This window comes from Narcine bancroftii, chromosome 4 (genome assembly GCF_036971445.1).
Source record: "Narcine bancroftii isolate sNarBan1 chromosome 4, sNarBan1.hap1, whole genome shotgun sequence".
In the NCBI taxonomy this organism is placed as follows: domain Eukaryota; kingdom Metazoa; phylum Chordata; class Chondrichthyes; order Torpediniformes; family Narcinidae; genus Narcine; species Narcine bancroftii.
The window spans coordinates 55,861,484-55,880,597 of NC_091472.1; the positions used below are offsets into that span (position 1 = coordinate 55,861,484).

At 37.7% G+C, this 19,114-nt stretch overlaps 1 protein-coding gene across 1 annotated transcript in view; it reads right to left on the minus strand.

Annotated features, from left to right (window-relative positions):
• The window catches only part of flvcr1 (FLVCR choline and heme transporter 1), a 54,406-nt gene that overhangs the window by 12,058 nt on the left and 23,234 nt on the right, over nt 1–19,114 (minus strand). The window contains exons 3-8 of the mRNA XM_069931326.1: nt 18,900–19,037; nt 18,164–18,231; nt 17,564–17,667; nt 15,474–15,584; nt 7,039–7,144; nt 4,424–4,535 (exon numbers count right to left, since the gene is read on the minus strand). Of these exons, the coding sequence (XP_069787427.1) occupies nt 4,424–4,535; nt 7,039–7,144; nt 15,474–15,584; nt 17,564–17,667; nt 18,164–18,231; nt 18,900–19,037 (639 nt within the window). The remainder of the gene's footprint in view (nt 1–4,423; nt 4,536–7,038; nt 7,145–15,473; nt 15,585–17,563; nt 17,668–18,163; nt 18,232–18,899; nt 19,038–19,114) is intronic.

The following is a 19,114-nucleotide window of genomic DNA, read 5'->3' on the forward strand; positions in this document are numbered from 1 at the left end:
TTTTAAACAAGCTGCCAGCTTGCCATACGGTAGAAACCAGTTCTCACATGACCTTCTTAGAACAGCAAACTGCAACCAGATAGATTGCAGCACTGGACCCAATCTTCTAAGCCTGTTCATCTGTTGCTTTCAAAACAACAATAATCCACTTACACCTGCTTTTGAAGTTCCTTAGCAAAGCATTTCCAAAGTAGTTTTTATTATCTTTGCAAAGGCTCTCGGTGCCTCAATGTCTCACTTTCAGCAAGGCTCTTGCATTTTAAATAAGATCTGTTTTGTGAAGTGTTTGTTTGTGACCTACACTCTAACCCTCCACAATCTATCTCCTTAAAAACATATTTATATTGTTACAGAGTTCTGTGTTGTGTTTTGGTATATGTGTTGTGTGGTTTTGTGTTGGAAAGTGGCAGTTTGCCTTTAAGAGCCAAGGTGAAGGTTGACTGCAGAGAGAGTGGGAGACAGACTGAGCATGTGCAGAAAATGATCTAAAAATTTCTGGACTTGAAAGACAAACCACCACTGGGTGTGCTGTGGATTGGAAGGAGGCCCAAAACATGTCATTGTCTGGAAGACAGCTTGTAATGTTGGGCATTTTAAAAGGGATGAACATTCCGAAGGCAGGCGGAAGGATCCGAACCAAGCCTTGGTTCCTCTCTCTGCAAGCAACACAAGAAGACAACTTTGAATTTTGTGCTCTCTCAAAGATCTTTTGGCTTCAGTTTACCAAACAAACTAAATTTTGTTTATGAACTCTGCTTCGGTTGAGATCGAAATTTTGTGAGTCTTGTGTGTTTTGTGTCTAAGTTTTTCTGTGGGCTAATTGGAAATATAACTTAGACTTTAATTTCATATGTTATATTTAGGCTGGGGAATTTATTAGTTTTACAGTGTTATAGAAATTTGCATAGTAACCAGTGGGCATTGTTATAAAAGGGGGATTTTGAATTAAAGTATGAAGGTGAATTTTTGTTAAAGTAATTGTTCATCTTTACCCCTGTGTGATATGCCTTCTTTGTGGTTGCTGGTTTGATATTGTAACAATATATAATATATCCATCACAGTACTAACCTTTTCTTTATATGTACTAAAGTCAATTGGATGCTATTGTAGATAACCTCCAAGCAACTTTCTATCTAATTCACCTAATACCAGTTTTGATCATTGATCTCCATTAAAGTTGTGAAACCCTACTGTAATTTACTATGTATTTACAATACTCAACATACAATCAAAATTTAGTACCTGTAGTTTGTTGAACTGGCTATATACTTCCTGTGCTGGAGAGAGAAGCAGCTGGTAAAAGGAGCTCTGCATTTATTGGGAAAGAAACTAAGTAACTGCATAAGAATATATACAATAATTTGAGTGGAGAATGTGCACAATGTTTACAGTTAGTTGAAAATTTACATCAAACAGTGAAGGCACATAGAAGACATGCCTTGAGTTGCAGCCTTTTTGCCATTGTGTTAAAAAGCCCAATGAGTGTAGAAAGAATTTAAGTTACTAAAAGGCAACTTCAGAATTCAAGTAATCTGAAACAAAATGTGCATAGAATCTCTAAGATGCCAGAAAATCAAGTGCACAAAGCCTTGTAGATGCTTACAGAATACATAGTTCTAAAGTCAGGGGAAAAAAAATCACAAGAGACATTCTGGGAATACTGACATATTAAGAACCAAGACCTGTTGAACGCTAAATAACAGTGGCTGAAATAGTTGTTAAAATAAAACTAAGGAGGAATTGAAAGTTACTGAATCAGGTATTTTGTTGACATCTAAGCGAATTTCCAAATTTTGAAGTAGGTACCCAGAGGTGTCAAACTCAAATTCACAGAGGGTCAAAATTAAAAACTTGGACTAAGTCGTGGGCCAAACTAAATATTTATTGAAAATTTTCAACATCTGCATGTTTTCTCTTCTTTAAACATATGTAATGTTAAACTTTTTCTTATTAAAATAAATGTTTAATAATAGTTTTGGTTAAACTCTTTCCAGAAGAAGCATTAACAAATGAGAAATAAAATATTCAATAAATGATATTTCTCTAAAGTCTTTAAGCTCCTTTTAAATGTATTTTTTTTCACAAGCCAACAAGTCAAAAAAATAACAACTTGCTTCAATGACAAACAGGTTTGTCTTTTAAAATGATGAACATATAGTCTGGCTCCCACCTGTCTTGAAAGGTCCTGTTTTCTGTCTTTCGTTTGGCCATTTTTCATAAGGGGTTTATTACATGTGAGTTGGGCGACAGGTCACAGATGCTAATGAAAGTAAACAGAGGAGGTGGGGGCGATTAGTGGGCTGACGGGCTGGCGCCAATGCATTTGCAAAGCATTCTGGGATTTGTAGTATTAGCCGTGCATGCGCTATACTGGCGCGGCGGCCAGCAGGCCAGCTCTAATACATATTTGATATGATCTTGCAGGCCAAATATAATTATATCACGGGCCAAATTTGGCCCGCGGACCTGAGTTTGACATGTGTGTAGGTACCTATTAAAAATGGAAAGATCCTCATTTGTGGAATAGCAATGTTTCAAAATGAAGGGGGTAATGATTCACTTTTAATAGAGAAGTCAGAAGTGAAGCACGAAAGAAAGCCATATAGCAATAAAACATGCAGCACAATTTTCTAGAAACAGTGGTTAAAGGCCACGGTGGTTGATGCACCCATGGAGTAAGTGAGACATAATTCGTGTAGGCAGTAGATAAATTAGGGTCAATTGAAAAAATGAAGTTTCATACTGGAAGTCACCATTTCTTCAGGAGAAATTCAAAGTGTTGGCAGAAAAATTTGTGCGTAATAGAAAACTTGAAATAATTCTAAAGACAGAGTAATTTAAAAAAGAAAGCTTGGAAAAAAAAATGTTCCCAGTACCAAGATTAAACTACTGATATTTTGGAGTGATCCAGAAAATCTGAAACAATCTAAATGCAAAAGGTAGCTACTTTAAACTGTAGCAAGTAACAAATTAAGTAGAACATACAATGATAATAGCAAGAAAGGTTAGAAGTGTGGTGTAACCACTCAGTAAAATACCCCGTTTGCTTGTTTCTTAAAGGACCATGTCAAGAAATTATGCTTGCAAAAATATACCAGTCTTCATTATCAAAACTGAACATATTCCAAATGGTTTCTGATGGGAAAGATGGGGAAAAAAGAGGGCTATTAAATAGAAATTAAATGCTGCCCACAAAAAAAAAAGCAGCAGCAAAATATACTAATATATACACACTGAGGCACTAATTAGTAGTCAAATATGGCTCCTGAGCAATAGAATAGGCCTCTTGAACATGATAAAGGAAGCAAGTAAAATATCACTGAATAAAGTTTACTTTGATCTTCAGGAAATACTGGATAAATTTTTGCACAATTCTAACCAAATACAAATCAACAGAGAGATTGAAGAACAGAAGCCAGGCAATTAATAAGGCAGATTACAAAAGGAACAAGACATTTAAAGTTGTTTAAATTTTTGTTGTGTGTTGTTAAACTGGCTATTTGTAATCACAAGACTGAAAGCAATCTCAGAAGTCTTGGGTAACAAAGCAAAACTGAAATGAAAGGTAGATTGACAAATATGAATAGGAAATACCTGACTATACAGAATTGTTGAAACAAAGAATTACTTTTCACAACAAGGATCCAATAATGCCATGTTGTTACAATAATTAAAATATCAAAATGTCTTTAAAACAAATGATTTATTTTCACAAATGTAACTGCTGATGGAAACTAGAACATAAGAAATGTTTGAAAACCTTAATCTTCAACATCCTTTTAAAGACTGTAGAATATTTAATGGTGCAAGATGATTGGGGAGATATATTATTTGGACTAATTTTAAAAGCAGAATGAAATTTGCAACATCAGAAGCCAAGAGAATGAAAGAAAACATCTTTCTCTGAATGTAGATTTCCAGCAGAAGCAGTTAATGCAAAAGCAATTCACTCCATAAATTGGAAAGAGCTGGATAAATATTTGATGAACCATTGTCAATGTTCCAAATTTTAGAAAGAAACTGATGGATATTTTGCACTGTAGAATTTTATGGTTACTGCACTAACAGGAGCCTAAGTTGCATATTCTGAATGTCAGGATAATCCAAAGATTTTCTTGATTACATTTCAGGTGTGGAGAGGAGAAAAATAATAAAGCAACAGAAGTGAATTTGGAAAAGAAATGCAGAACTTTATCTTCTTGGAGGTTTATCAGTCATTAGCTACTTCCTGAGCAAAACCTACTGGGCTGAATGGAGTACTGAATAGGGAAGAATGTACAAGGTCTGTGGAGAGAATGGTCTCAATAGTCCTTTTCATTGTTCCACATTATAATTTTTATATTTAGCAGATAGAGCCACTGCTTTTCTCAAACAGCAATGCCATACACATTTTGGTTTAAACCATACAAAACAGTTAATTACCTGTAAGAATGATTCCCACAAAGATCCAAGAACAAAGAAAGATATTTCCTGCAAGTGAGCCATAATCAGCCTTCAACTTTCCTTGGGCCAGTGTGAACACAATTCCAAACAGCTGCAACCAAAAAATACATTAATTACAAAATACAGACCAAGATTAATAATGCCCCATCAACTCTTGAAGCAGTTATTGGCAAAAAAATCCATAATTATCAATAGTACCCCACTAAAGTAGATCTAGTGATGGTTGTTCATTTAACTGTATCATAGTTAGGCTCAAATTCCCTTTCCTAAACAATGAATATATGTGCAATCCCAGAAAACTACCAGCGTATCAACCCTTGGAGACAAAGATGACACCTAACAGTTATAGCCAATGCATCATTTTCAATTTACAAATGCACTTCAACAAATTACTAAACTCAAGGTTCCCTATTGAATATAAACACCTCAGTTTAAAAAAAATAATAATTATGCTTGTATAAGATTTTCACTTCATTGCACAGGAGCATCAAAAATAAAATTATTACATATGTTATTTACCAGATAAGTTACGTAATATGAATGGAGCCACAATGGAACCTTTCCAAATTCTATATGACCCAATCATATGGCATGCATGTTATGTATCCAATAACACTGGACAACAAAGATTTTGCTTCCTGAACACTTTTGGGTGTATTTTATGGATTTTGGGCTGCTGATCACAAAATTCACTTAAAAATTTCCTATCATGTACCCTTTTGTAAGATAAAACCTATTTTTGTGATTTCATGTTATATTTTAGGTCTATTTCAAGCATACAAAACTATGAAGTGCAACGTCTCATTCATTTTCTGCATTCACACTTCTTCCCTGCTGATCTTTGTACAGTGATGAACATGGTGAAAGGTTTCACCAGGAAATTGTGACCATGGAAAAGCCAATGCAGGCTGAAAATTTTTGGACACTGTCATGAGAGACATCAGATGCTGAGTACAAAAAAAAAATCAGCGCAAAACATTTTTAGGTCAGTTGAACTAACACAATGTGTGATTCAATGTGCTAAATTCAATAAAAAATAATTTAATGTTTGTCCAACTTCTTTCAAGACACAGCAAATCTGGAATTATCTTTGTATTCAGCTTGAAGTCTTTTCAGGGAGCAAACCTTTTGAAAAAAAAATTGCAGTCCAGTGAAATGGGTGGGTTGATACCTCAAACTGTCACGGTCTCAAAAACATCATTAGTAAATTGTCAGTTCATATTCAAACTTGTAGGTTTGAGATGTTGGCCCAGATTTATTTTAAACAATTTGTCATTACTGACTGCACTTACAAATTATGTTGCAGTGACCTATCGTAGACTCAACATCTCCTCATTTGTAAGGAAGGTGCAACAGCGACTGCACTTCCTAAGAAGACTGAAGAGGACAAGGCTACTGGCCACCATTATGTCAACCTTCTAAAGGAGCTCTATCAAGAGCATCCTGGCCGGCTGCATCACAGTGTGGTACAGTTACTGCAGAGAAATGAATCGAAGGTCAATTCATGGGTCCATAAGAGTAGCAAAGAGGATCCCTGCAGTCTCCCTCCTCCACTTCATCAACGTGATCTACTGTTGAAGACCCTTCCACCCTGCACACAGCATCTTTCAGCTGCTCCCATCAAGGAAGAGATACAGGAGTATCAGAGCCAGCACCTCCAGGCTGAGGGACAGCTTCTTCCCAGGGGCAGTGAGAATGCTGAAAGGAACTGCTCACACTAACCATCCGAGACTCTAATTTGTACAAAACAATATGTATTTATTTATTTTTATAGATAAAATACTTATCCTTCATATGTATTATTTGTCTGTATGTGTGTTATATCTGGTTCGTTATATCACGCACTGACGACCAGAGAACGTTGTTTCATTGGAATGAACTTGTACAATCAGATGATAATAAATTTGATTTAATGTCCTATGCTTCCATTAAAAAATTATCAAAATTCTCCAAATATAACTGCAAAGACTTGTGCAACTTCATTAGTCATATGTTCAGATCTGAACAAGCTGTGCCTTCTAAATTGCTGAGTAAATCAGTGAAAGAGTGGCACCTTTACACTTACCAAATACAAAAACTGTCACATTTTAATGCTTTTCAATATCTAAGGTTTTCAAAATCTTAATTAAATACTTAAACTTATTGAAATAAACAGGCACAAGATCACCCAGTTTAAACAAGGGACATTTCCAACATGCTAGTGCTCCACCACTGGATACCATTGCAAATTCAATGATAAAGCATAAAAGGACAGATTCAGGAACAATAAACTGTCAGCACATTAGGGTAGATGAACCCTTGGGCACACAATCAAGGGCCCTGAACATGCTGAAATTAGTGCAGGTATGCAAAAGTTTGTTTTGAAAAACTAGTAAAACACCAAGTCTCATCTTTTTCTCTGCTAAAGAAACTGCAAATTCCAGCGTACAACACCTTCACACACCACTGTTTTCATAATCAACTGAAACAGGGTGTCATTTAAAATGGTTATATCTTGAGATTATCAGCAAATTATTTTATTTATTTTGTAAAGATCTTGAACTAGTTGTTATTCCCCACCAACCAAAATCATGATGGAGCACCCAAACACTTACTTGAGCAGAGGCATTGAGAAGTCCAGATGATGTCCCCTCAGATTCTGGATAAGTTATTTCTACACCGAATTCAAAGCCCAGTGGAAGATAACCAGTCATGAAAAAACTGAAAATATAAAGATATATTTAGTCAATTTGCACATGTCAAAACTATTTTTGTAAACTCTGATCACTAAACTTTTGTATAGTCCAGTTGAATTATCAGCTGCCTCAAGTTGAATAAATCTAAAACACTTTATTTACATACAAAAGTATTGCAACTATTGAAGATTCATACTTACAACTTTAGTTATTAACTATTAAATTGGATCTTAATATGCAGATTTTAAAAGTTTTTCTCTGGGAACAACAAAGGAAATTAAAATAAAATGCAACTATAAAAACATTTGACCTAAGTTTGTCAGGTTCACCCGAGTACTGCACTAAAAACAGCAAAAGCAATGAGACGTAATTATTGGGACTAGAAATGCATACACTGATTACAGAAATTCAGGCCAATTTTAGAGTACATAACTCACTAGGAAACAGTTCTTTCATGGGAACATTCATGTATTTTAGAATGTAGTAGCTAGATTGCATCAAAACCGGAAGAAGTGATTGGGAATTTGATAGGGGAACAGATAGGATGTTCTGTGAACAAGATCGAGACACCTGGATGGTAGGTTGCCAGGGACGTTTCAGATCGAGTACACAAGATGGAGGGTGAGCAGTCAGATGTCATGGTCCACATTGGTACTAATGACATAAATAGGAAATGGGATGCGATTCTGAAGAGGGAAGATAGGGAGTTAGAGAGAAAGTTGAAAAGTAGGACCTCAAGAGTAGTAATCTCTGGGTTACTGCTTATGCCACACGCCAATGAGGGCAGGAATAGGAAGTTATGGCAAATAAATGTGTGGCATAAGTGATAGTTCAGGGGTCAAGAGTTCATGGATTATTTGGATCTCTTCTGAGAAAGGTATGATCTATATAAAAAGGATGGGTTCCACCCAAAATGGAGGGTATTCAATATATCCTGCTTGGCAGATTTGTGAAATGGTTAAACTGGTTTGGCAGGGGATGGGAATCAAGATGAGAGGGCAGTAAATAGAGCAAATGATGTAAGGTTGTGAATTTGAGGAAGAACAGGCAGTGGAGGAAGCATAAATATAGATGGAGAGTTTTAAATGTGTTTATTTCAATGAAGGAGATTATCTTAAAGCATGGAATTATAATATTGTGGCCATTACAGAGACTTGGCTGATGCAAAGGCAGAAGTGTCTGATGAAGTTACTGGGGCTGAGAGGTTTTAAAAAGAGGTGGGGGGGTGGGGAAGTAGCATGACTGATCAGGGATAGAATCATAGTTGTGAAAGGGAAGGATTGTCTACTGAGTCAGTGTGGGTGGAATTCAAAAACAAGAAGGAAGCAATCATTGTATTGGGAATAGTCTATTGGTCCCCAAATACCCCCAAGGACATCAAGGAGCAAATAAGGAGGCAGATTTTGGAATGCTGTGGATAACGCGGTTGTTGTTAGGGGAGACTTCATCTTCCCGAATATTGACTGGCACCTCCTTAATGCAAGAGGGATGTATGGGGCAGAATTTGTCAGGTATGTCCAAGAAGGATCTCTGACAAAGTATGTGGACTAGCCGACTAGAGGAGAGGCCTTACTGGATCTAGTACTGGGTAATGAACCTGGTCAGGTGACAGACCTCTTGGTGGGGGAGCACTTTGGTGAGAGTGACCAAAACTTCCTGAGCTTCAGCATAGCTATGGACAAAGACAAAAACACATAAAATGGCAAATTTTATAGTTGTGAAAAGACCAATTAGTTCACCAAAGAGGGACCTTGGTCAAAGTGAGGTCAGAACAGACCAAGTGTATGTGTTGAAGCCTGATGAGGTTAAGAAAGAGGAAGTGTTGGATCTTTTTAAAAGTATAAGGATAGGTCCCCAGAATTGGACAAGATGCACCCCAAGTTACTACAAGAAGTGAGGGAAAAGATTGCTGGGGCACTGAGAATCATCTTCACATTCTCCCTGGCCACAAGGGAGACACTGGAGTCTTGGAAAATGGCAAATGTGGTTCCCTGTTTAAAAAAGGTAATAGGGAGAATCCTGGGGATTTCCATATTTGATTGAATACAAGACCCACTTTTTCCCCCCCAAAAAAGTTCAAAAATACTCCCCGGGATTTGTATGCGAAGTTGAAATTAGGGTGATATTGGTAAGTAATGTCGACAGTGATCATCGCCATCTATTGTTGGGGGCTGGTTACAGGCAGTCAGGTGGAGGAGCAGAATGGTGGGATCAGTGTGGGGGCTGGTGATGGGCTGTTGGAAGACTCTCCCGGCAGCCTGCTGTTAATCCCCGCACTGGTCCTGCTCCCTCCCCCACCCCCAACAGCCCACCACTAGTCCCCATACTGATCCCATCACTCCGCTTTTCCCCCCCTCGCAGGGAGAGCGCGTGGTAGCGGGCCACCTGGAGAGCGCACGACAGCAGGCCCCGCATCATGACCGACAGTGGCAATTTGTTTTTATAAAATGTTTTCTGGTATAGCTAAGCTGTTTTTGTTATCTCTTGTAAATTACAGAAATATTATTAAAAAGATTCTTCCTGTTAGGTCCTCGTATGTTTTATCCAAGTTTTTTTCCTGCTATACTGTAGCTAAATATTTCAATATTAAATATTTACCCATAAATAACTAAAATAGATTTCTTAATGGGGGGGGGGGTCTTATATGCCCATGGGTCTCATAGGAGTCTTACATTAGTGGTGTGCAAACTATTGGAGAGGATTCTAAAGGAGAGGAATTACGAGCATTTAGAAAAGTATGGTCTCCTCAGAGATAGTCAGCATTGAGTGTGGTAGGATGTGCCTCATGAGCCTAACCGAGTTTTTTGAGGAGGTAACAAAAGAAACTGATGAAAGTATAGTGCTAGATGATGTGGTGTGACTGGATTTCAGTAAGGCATTTGACAACATGCCGCGTGGTAGACTCATTTAGAAAATGATGAGGCATAGGATCCACAGACACTTGAATGTGCGGACTCTGAATTGGTTTGCCTGTAGAAAGAAGAGGGTAGAAGTGAATGGAACATATTCTACCTGAAGGTCAGTGACTAGTAGAATTCTGCAGCAATCTGTTCTGGGACTCCTGCACTTTGTGACTTTTAGAAATGACCCAAACAAGGAAGCAGAGGGAGGGGCCAATAAGTTTGCAGATGACACTTGGGTTGGAAGAGCTGTGCAGAGTAGAAGATTTTCATAGGTTACAACAGAATAAAGACAGGATACAGAATTGGGCGGAAAAGTCGCAGATGGAGTTCAATCCAAATCTATTATGTGACGCAATTTGGTATATCAAACCTGAAGGCAGAGTTCATGGTTAATGGCAGGATTCTAAACAGTGTGGAAGAACAGAGGGACTTTGGGATTCAAATCCATAGTTCACTCTACATTCCCATACAGGTTACTAGCTATGAAGAATTATGGTGTGCTGGGTTTCATTAGATGAGGGACTGAGTTAAGAGTGGAGAGGTAATGTTGCAGCTGTATAAAACTCTGGTTAGACCACATGGAATATTTGCTTCAATTCTGGTCACCTCTTTCCAGGAAGGATGTGGAAGCTATGGAGAGGGTGCAGAGATTTACCAGGATCTTACTTGGATTGAACAATGTGCCTTATGAAGCAAGGTTACCAGAGCTAGGATTTTTCACTTTGGAGCAAAGGACAAGTGACTTAGAGGTTTACAAGATTATGAGAGGCATAGATAGGGTGGACAGCCAGCACCTTTTTAACCAGGTCGAGAGTAGCAAACACCAGAGGATATCCGTACAAGTGAGGGGAGGAAAGTTTATGAGAAACATCAAGGTAAATTAAAAAAGAGCATAGTGTGTCTGAAATGAGTTGCAAGAGGTGGTGGTGGAGGCTGGTACCATAGGGACATTTAAAACACTTAGAGGTACATGGATGAAAGAAAAATGGAGTGTCAAGGTAAGTATGGTTTAGTTTTTTTTTAAGTAGGTTTATAGAAATCGGCTTAATATTGTGGGCTTGAAGGGCCTGTACTGTGTGGTAATGTTCTATGTTTAAAACTGGAATAGAGCAGCCCAGGCCAATGTATGCGGCAATTTCTACAGTTCTCTGGAACTTGGGTGTGGATATTTTCCCCACTTAATTAAGCATGCGATTTATACTAATGTGGTATAAACATACTCTACTGTGTACAATACAAAGAATAAATGTCATCTTTATTTTCCCTAATTAAATTTGTGACTTCCAATACAAAAACAATCCCCAGCAGTCTGACATGCAAGCAAAATCCTCGTATTCAAATGGAAACAACAGATACCAATGCTATTACTTCTCCAGAAGCACAATTCCAGCTTTGCTCAAGAATTATTATGCCAATAAGCACTGCTAATAAACAGTAAAATACCAGCTAAAATAATCAGTTTGGAAGTAAAACTTCAACCAAAGACACTTAAAAGTTGGGCTGGACAATTTATAACTGCTATTGTCAGCTAGAAACAGCTTTTTTTTTTACATTTAGAGATACAGCACAATAACAGGCCCTTCTTGCCCATGAGCCTGTGCTACCCAATTACGTGGCTAATTAACCTACTAATTCCGTACATCTTTGGAACATGGAAGGAAAACAGCGCTCCCGAAGGATACCTACAGGAACACTGAGAATATATAAACTCCTTTCACACAGTGTCAGATTTGAACTCTGGCTGCTGGCTCTGAAATAGCATAGTACTAACTGCTACTCTTCTAGATATGGGAAGAGAACAACATGGGTGGGTTGGGGAAAGCATTCTATTTAACATACCCGTGGGTACAATGAATATTTCCAATTCTATCCTCATTATATACTTAACAGCTGAGAGGCTCAGAACCACATTTACATTTATAACCAGAATAGCTATTCTACATCTGATGTGAAAATGTATTCGCTTATTCAGATTTAGCAGGGATTAATAAATAGATATTGATAAAATATAGGAAAAATCACAGCGCCATACTTATTCAATCAAAACTATAGAACAACTACTACTGCTGCCCTGCAAGAAGTCCTTCAAAAGCTTAAGAACATCAGCAAAGAGGAGCAGATATGATTTAAATTTAGATATACAACATGGCAACAAGTCCTCTCCGCCCACGCCACCCAATTACATCCAATTGACCTACAACCCCAATAAGTTTTGAAGGGTAAAAGGAAACTGGAGCATACTCCTTACAGACAGTGCCAGATTCAAACCCGGGTCGCTGACACTGTAACAGCGTGTTGTGACTGCTACGCTAACCATGCAACTCCAAAAATTTGTAAGGTGAAAGTTAATTAATTGGATAGATTTAACATTGTTGTAATGGCACTACTGATTTGCCCAATATAAAAACAGAAGGCTGGAAATACTCAGGTTAGGTCAGTGGTTCTCAACCTTTTTCTTTCCACTCACATACCACTTTAAGTAATCCCTATGCCACCGGTGTTCTGTGATTAGTAAGGGATTGCTTAAGGTGGCACGTGAGTGGGAAGGGAAGGTTGAGAAGCACTGCTCTAGACCCAATTGTTACTGAAATATTTTGCTTGAGAAAAATTGTCATTGGTCCATTTCCTTTGGAGTTATGAAACCGTGTACATAACGTGTCAATTGGTACAACTAAAACAGTTATTTTCGAATATTTTCTTTCCACTCACATATCATCTTACTAATTGCAGAGCACCTATGGCATAGGAAATACTTAAACTGGTATGTGAGTGGGGAAAAAAAAGGTTGACAACCACTGGGTTAGGCCATAATGTTATAGTGGACAAACATTATCCAACTTTAATTCCTTCTCTTCCCACTAATATGACTTCACCTGCTGAGTATTTTCAATTTTTATATTCTAGGTTTTGAACATTACAGTTTTCTTGATTTTCACTTATTTTGCTCATCTATTTTAATGATACAACAAAAAGGTAGTTAATCATATGCTTACAGCTTTACAGATACAACTGTCCTATGTGGAGGCATGAACAAGTTGGGCCAAGGTGTCTATTTTCATACTGTAGACCTCATGTTAGCTCTCTAACAAGTGCAGTAGCTGTAGTTTCACTGACGATTTCCTAGATGTCCTGGAAAATACATTTTTGAAGCGGGCGCTGAGACACTGCTGCCACTGAAGGTGCTGGCGGACATGGTGTTCGAGGTGGGGGGAGGTGAGCGCAGGCCCGGAGTAACGTACGTCCGACGTGTCCATTTCAAGATCCGACCGATCGGTCAGAACGGAACTCGGACGTATGTCTGGGACCACCTGTAGTCACAAACGATATGCTTATTCACCTTATTCCAGTTTTCACCATTACAAGTGCAGCATCACAAGAAGAAATAAATCTGAAAACTGAGTCAGGTTCAACAGCGCAAACAACTCAACTAAATTGTCAGACTTCGCAACTTAGAAAAATGCTAAAGAGTTTAGAACGAAAATGTAAATCCAATCTAGTCAATCTGGTTCATTATATAATCAAATAAAATTATTAATGTGCACCTTAGGAAGAAAGACAGAAATTGCACTGCATCCTACAGTAAAGAGATGGAGATGCAACAATTAAACCATGAGGATATAAAATACTGAATGTTAATGGATAAGTGAACTAAGACTTGTTTCAAAGACATTTGCTGTGCATACCATTGCAATTTGCATTTCACATTCTAGAAATGGAAAGAAACAATTTTTCCAACAGGTTAATAAAAGAATCTTAACTAATGCATTAGAACATTGTTATTTCTTACTTGTTGGGTCCTAGTGCATTAGTCAATAAGCTTTTAGACAGCTGTCAGGGTGATAGCTGCAATAGAAGCAGTTCTTGGTGTGCGCTATGGACACAACTCATTGCATTTGGTTTGCTCACCTTTGAATGAGAAGGTCAAATCTGAACAGGTCCAAGCTGGGATATGAATTTAATTATTCCACTCAGTTCTGAGAATTATTTTCTCAGCCTCTAGTTAAAGATGAGATGGCCATCTTTTCCCAAGTTTTATTTATAGTGCTCTTGAACCAGCTGTTGGAGGTGTGCAGTTGACTTCCCTCCCTTTTTCTAGGGAAATCTCTCCCCTCGACTAACTGGTTGAGATCAAGAACTCACCATACAAGGAATCGTGCGGTGAACCCATGTCCATTACTCTGTGGCGCAACATGTTAGTTCACCACTGGGCCACCTACAAACATTTTAAAAAACATTATGTCCCTAACAGGTAGTAAAGAACAACAAAGCGGATACATTGTCACAAATAAATTAATAATGATTCCATTACATCTCAGTGAAAGGGTCAAGGGGAAAGCTCATTCCCATAAAAAGAGTTTAAATTTGTTGACTAGTTTATTAATTTTTATGTAATAAACTAAGATTACTACAAAGTAGTCAATAGCACTCTTGGAATATTTATACTATGGCTTTATTTATATTAAAAACGAGGGGACCTTATGTTTTACATAAACTGAGAATTTATTGGAACTCGAGTTGTGATCCTTTGAGTGTTAAACCTGAGCCAGCAGCTATTAATATGAGCTCTGCTGCCAGCTATAGCTCAACTTTTTTAAGTCCAGGGAACACAATTATTAAACTGTAAAGTTTGATCGTTATTCATAGGTGCCATGATTAAAGCGGCTACAAAAGATACTGATTATGATCCAGAGTTGCATTTAAATTTCAGGTCAATCACTCCTTTCCCGGACATATTTGGCTTGGAAAAAAGATTACCAACTTGAGCAAGCAAAAAAAAAAGTTTTAAAATTGCTAAGGTCACAGCTACCAGTTTTTGCTTACTTCATACAATTATAGTCAAATCAGAGACACCAGACTCCCCTGACGACTCAACCATTTTATGAAAGGTTGCTGAAACAAACCACGCAGCATTCATTTTGTATCAAGTCTTAGGCAATGCAAAAGCATAGGCACAGAATGGCTCTTATTTCATTGACAAGTGAAAAGGACAGAGTTCCCAATTCTGACTGCTACCCTGAAGCCCTTGCAGAAGAGGTACACACGGGCATCAGGTCACAACAGATAGGTCTCAAAATGTGGCCCCCTGAAGGAGAATATCCAGTTATTCGGCAAGATTACACATTACTAAGGTTAGTTTTGAATTGTACCCCAATTCAGAATTTTAAAAAATATTATTTTAAAGAGGGATGTAGGCTGCCAAGAATAAAAGACAAGATTCTATAGCAGATTTCCAATTTGACAAATATTGCATCCTAATAACTACATTTATACTTGCCTGTCTCTGTTGATTTGAAATAATTCTAAAATATCAATTTCATAAACATTATTGTTACTAAAATTTTCAGTTTTATAGCATATCCAACAACAGGTGTAGCTCTGAACATTTTATGCCAAATACACTCAAGAGCATTTCCCTAACATAATGTGCTGAGAGACATAATAGTCTCTTACCCCAAGATTCCTGCTGTCATAAATACGACTTCAATATGGCCAAGGCTTAATGTGAAGGTGAAAACGAGCATTCCAATAAATGAAATAATATAGACTGCAAGTGTGGTCTGCCTGTAAATAGGGAAAAATATATCAATTTCACACAACATTTTAATTGGCCTCTGGCAAAGAAATATTATGTCTACTAAGAAAATCTTTAACGTTCCTCTTAAGAAAATGTAGCATTCCCAATTTGAACCCCTCTACACTTAATCTTTGAAATGGAAAATTTGCACAAGTTGCTGGGACAGAAAACCTATATAATGATAGGCATTCAGTGAACAACAGAACCAAAATTCTACCAAAACAGATCATGTTTGAAGACCGATAAGGGATGGAAAGAAATGACACCAAAAGAAATAGGAAAAATTTACTGAGATAGATGCAAATAGAGTGAGATTCTCGGTACCATTTCTAAAGCTCCTACTCCACCTTAAGCAGTTGTGGGCCAGATATTCGCTTGTTTCAGAAGGGATCCTGCATTTCTTTGAGGAAACGTAAGCATTGAATCTTTCAGTGTCTGCCTGATAATCCCTTCCCATGACAGAGCTAGGAATAGAATGCAATCCTGGAATCTGGCGTCAAACAGGTTGCAAAACAATAGCTTACAATTGAATTAAGAAGGCCAAGGGATTAATTTATTTATAAGAAATGATGAACGGGAAATCCACCAACTAAGATTTTCTTGAATATTAATGCTGTTTTAGGAGTAAAGTTCATCCATCATATAAAGGGTACCGATGGGAACCAAAGCATGCATGATGTAATAAATTCTGGGAAAACACCTATGCTGTCAGAGCCGCTGAAATGGCAGCGCTGCCACTAGTGCGGACCCGCAACCACAAGGTCTACGCCCAAGATGTCAGAGCCTATGATCAGTAGCAGCCACAAGAGGTTGCAGACTCCAGGTAAGCAGAGGACTGGTGCAGGGCACCAGAAAATGGGAGACCACCCCCCATCTGATAAGGAAAAAGCAGAGGATATGACCCATGGGATGGTGACCATGGCGGCGGACCAGTGAGGGGTTTTGAGGCTGAGGAATGCACTGTTGGCGACTCGAGGGGAGGAACCCACGTAGGTTGCAGACTGCTGGAGACTGGGATGCGAGAGGGTGCCAAGGGCGCTAAAGGCTTCCTGAAGTTCGATCTGGAGCTCAGACTTCTGATGGTTTGGACTGGACTCTGCACAGCTGCAGGAGCTGGGGAGCACTGGAGGCAAATCCATGGACACACGGTAACTCTGAGGTGACTCTCTTTCTCTGACTACAAGAGATGCTTCAAGCAATTTCTGCCAATGGCAAATCTGTCTGCCTTATGGCAGGTGAAAACAAATTTTTTGTAATGTTTCACTATCTTTATTGCATGTCAATAAATTGAATCTTGAATCTTAAAGGATCAACAAACATATGGAAACTGCTCCTCAAAAGAGAACCATCTCTCTTTTGTCTATTCAGGTTTTTCAAGATAAATGGGAACAGTACGTTTTCACAATATATGGACGACAGGTGGATAAGCAGACTGGAGGCATTGCAGGTGCAAATTTGCAGAATAACAGCTGTTTAGCCTGTACCTGTTCCAGCAAAATGTAACAGAATTTGTACATGAGAATAAATTTATATATCAGCATCATGGGCTTAATATTAAAAAGGCAAAGAAAGCTCAGGCAATTTTGTTTCTCCATCAGTAGCTATTAAATACCTGGTTAATACTTAGCTTCATTACATGTTTTCTTGTATATTAATCAGTATCCATCATTCTATGTTACAAAATTAACACAAGTTAATGTAATTCTGATCATTTAATTTAAGCCAAGAAAATCTGGTACATGAGTGTATTAATATTTTTTCTCTCATACTTTGCCTTCAGTAGAAAGGAAAAAATTTCTAATTTATAACCGAAAAAAACAAGGAATAGAAATGCTTGTTAAATTGAGTCATTACGTTAATCATAGGTCCAGGAACAATGCCCCAAATTAAAAAATCATCCTGCTTAACAATACAGATATTGGTTCTTCACTCATACCATAATGGAAAGCCAAAACAATGTACTCACTTGTATGCCTTTGTACGGTCCACAAAGAAACCAGAGATAATGGAACCTACCACCCCTGCCACTACTAAAGTTAGGCCAATTCTTCCCGCATTCAATTCTTGCCCCTTGCAAAACAAAACCACAGAAACAGTTTTCATACTGAAATACATGATTTTTCATGCATACTAAATTTCTCATGGGAATTTTGTTGAATCTTGCACATAATTACATGTGAATGACAAAATGCATTATTGACCTTCATTGAATAACTTGTCAGAAGAATATATAATAAAGTGACTAATATTATCCCTTCCAATACTTTACAACTAAGAGCAACACTGATGAAAATAGGGATGGAGAAATAACAGCAAGATACAAATGTTGGGTTGGGTCTCTAATTCATTTTCAACTCTAATAAACCAAAATATTATAGACAAAAAAAAGATGCAGGAGAACACAAACAAGTTCCTCAAACATTCATTAGCATTTTATGTATTTATTGCTCAGTACTGATTCCATTAATAGTGTGGATGTTATTTCATTAACAATGAACCACAGGGTACGTTTCATAAGTTTCTAAGTTCAATTAAAAATCATAATTCTAAAAAAAGGTTTACTTACCGGATAGTAAGCAACAATCATTTGATTTAAAAGCGTTCCTACTGAATAATATGACCCTGTCAGAATACCTAGAAAATAGTAAAAATGCAATCATTACTGACAAACAAGGTATTATATTTCCAACTAACTCAGAGTACTTAAATCTATGGTTCATCAAGGTCTATCCGAAATTTCAACTCCCACCTTTCACAGACAGGTGTACAGTCTGTCTTTCGTCGTACCCTAAAATTCTTAACAGTCCATGAATCAGCACATCAACCAACAGTTGATTCCAAAATAGGTCATGTTAGTTCATTAGGAACAGCCCAAGAACCTTGAGCATCAAAACTATGCTTGAAATAGCCAGGATGGTCGCCATGGATGGGAAGCATTATGCAAGGTTAATACAGGGAAATTGAAACAATGCTTTCACATTGCAACCAATTCAAATCTTCGGTTAATCTTGCAACAGACTAAATTTTAAATTGTGATATACTGTATTGTAACAGGCCCTTCTGGCCCATGAACCAGTAACCCCCAAATGCACCAATTAACCTACAATCCCTGTACGTTTTTGAAAGGTGGGAGGAAACTCACACAGACACAGGAAGAACAAGCAAACTCCTTCACTGGATTCGAACCAGGATCACAAAACATCACAACGGGATGCAGACTGCATTCTAAAACAATTTGATATTTGTAAAACCAAAATGAATGTTTGAGTAGTAAAACTCAGAAGTAAAACATAAATTCTTACCATAACTTAGTAGCAGTAGCACAAATGGAACACTTTTGACCAAATTTATGATGGATTGTTTGTAAGAATATTCATCAGGGCTGTCCAAAAGCACAGCTTGGGACTGGCTTGGAGGACATGGAGGCTTGTCTTTAAATACTAAATTGGAAAAAAGATACCAAGATACTAAAAACAAATTTCAACTTGTACAAAATTAAAAATGAACTGTTAAGCAG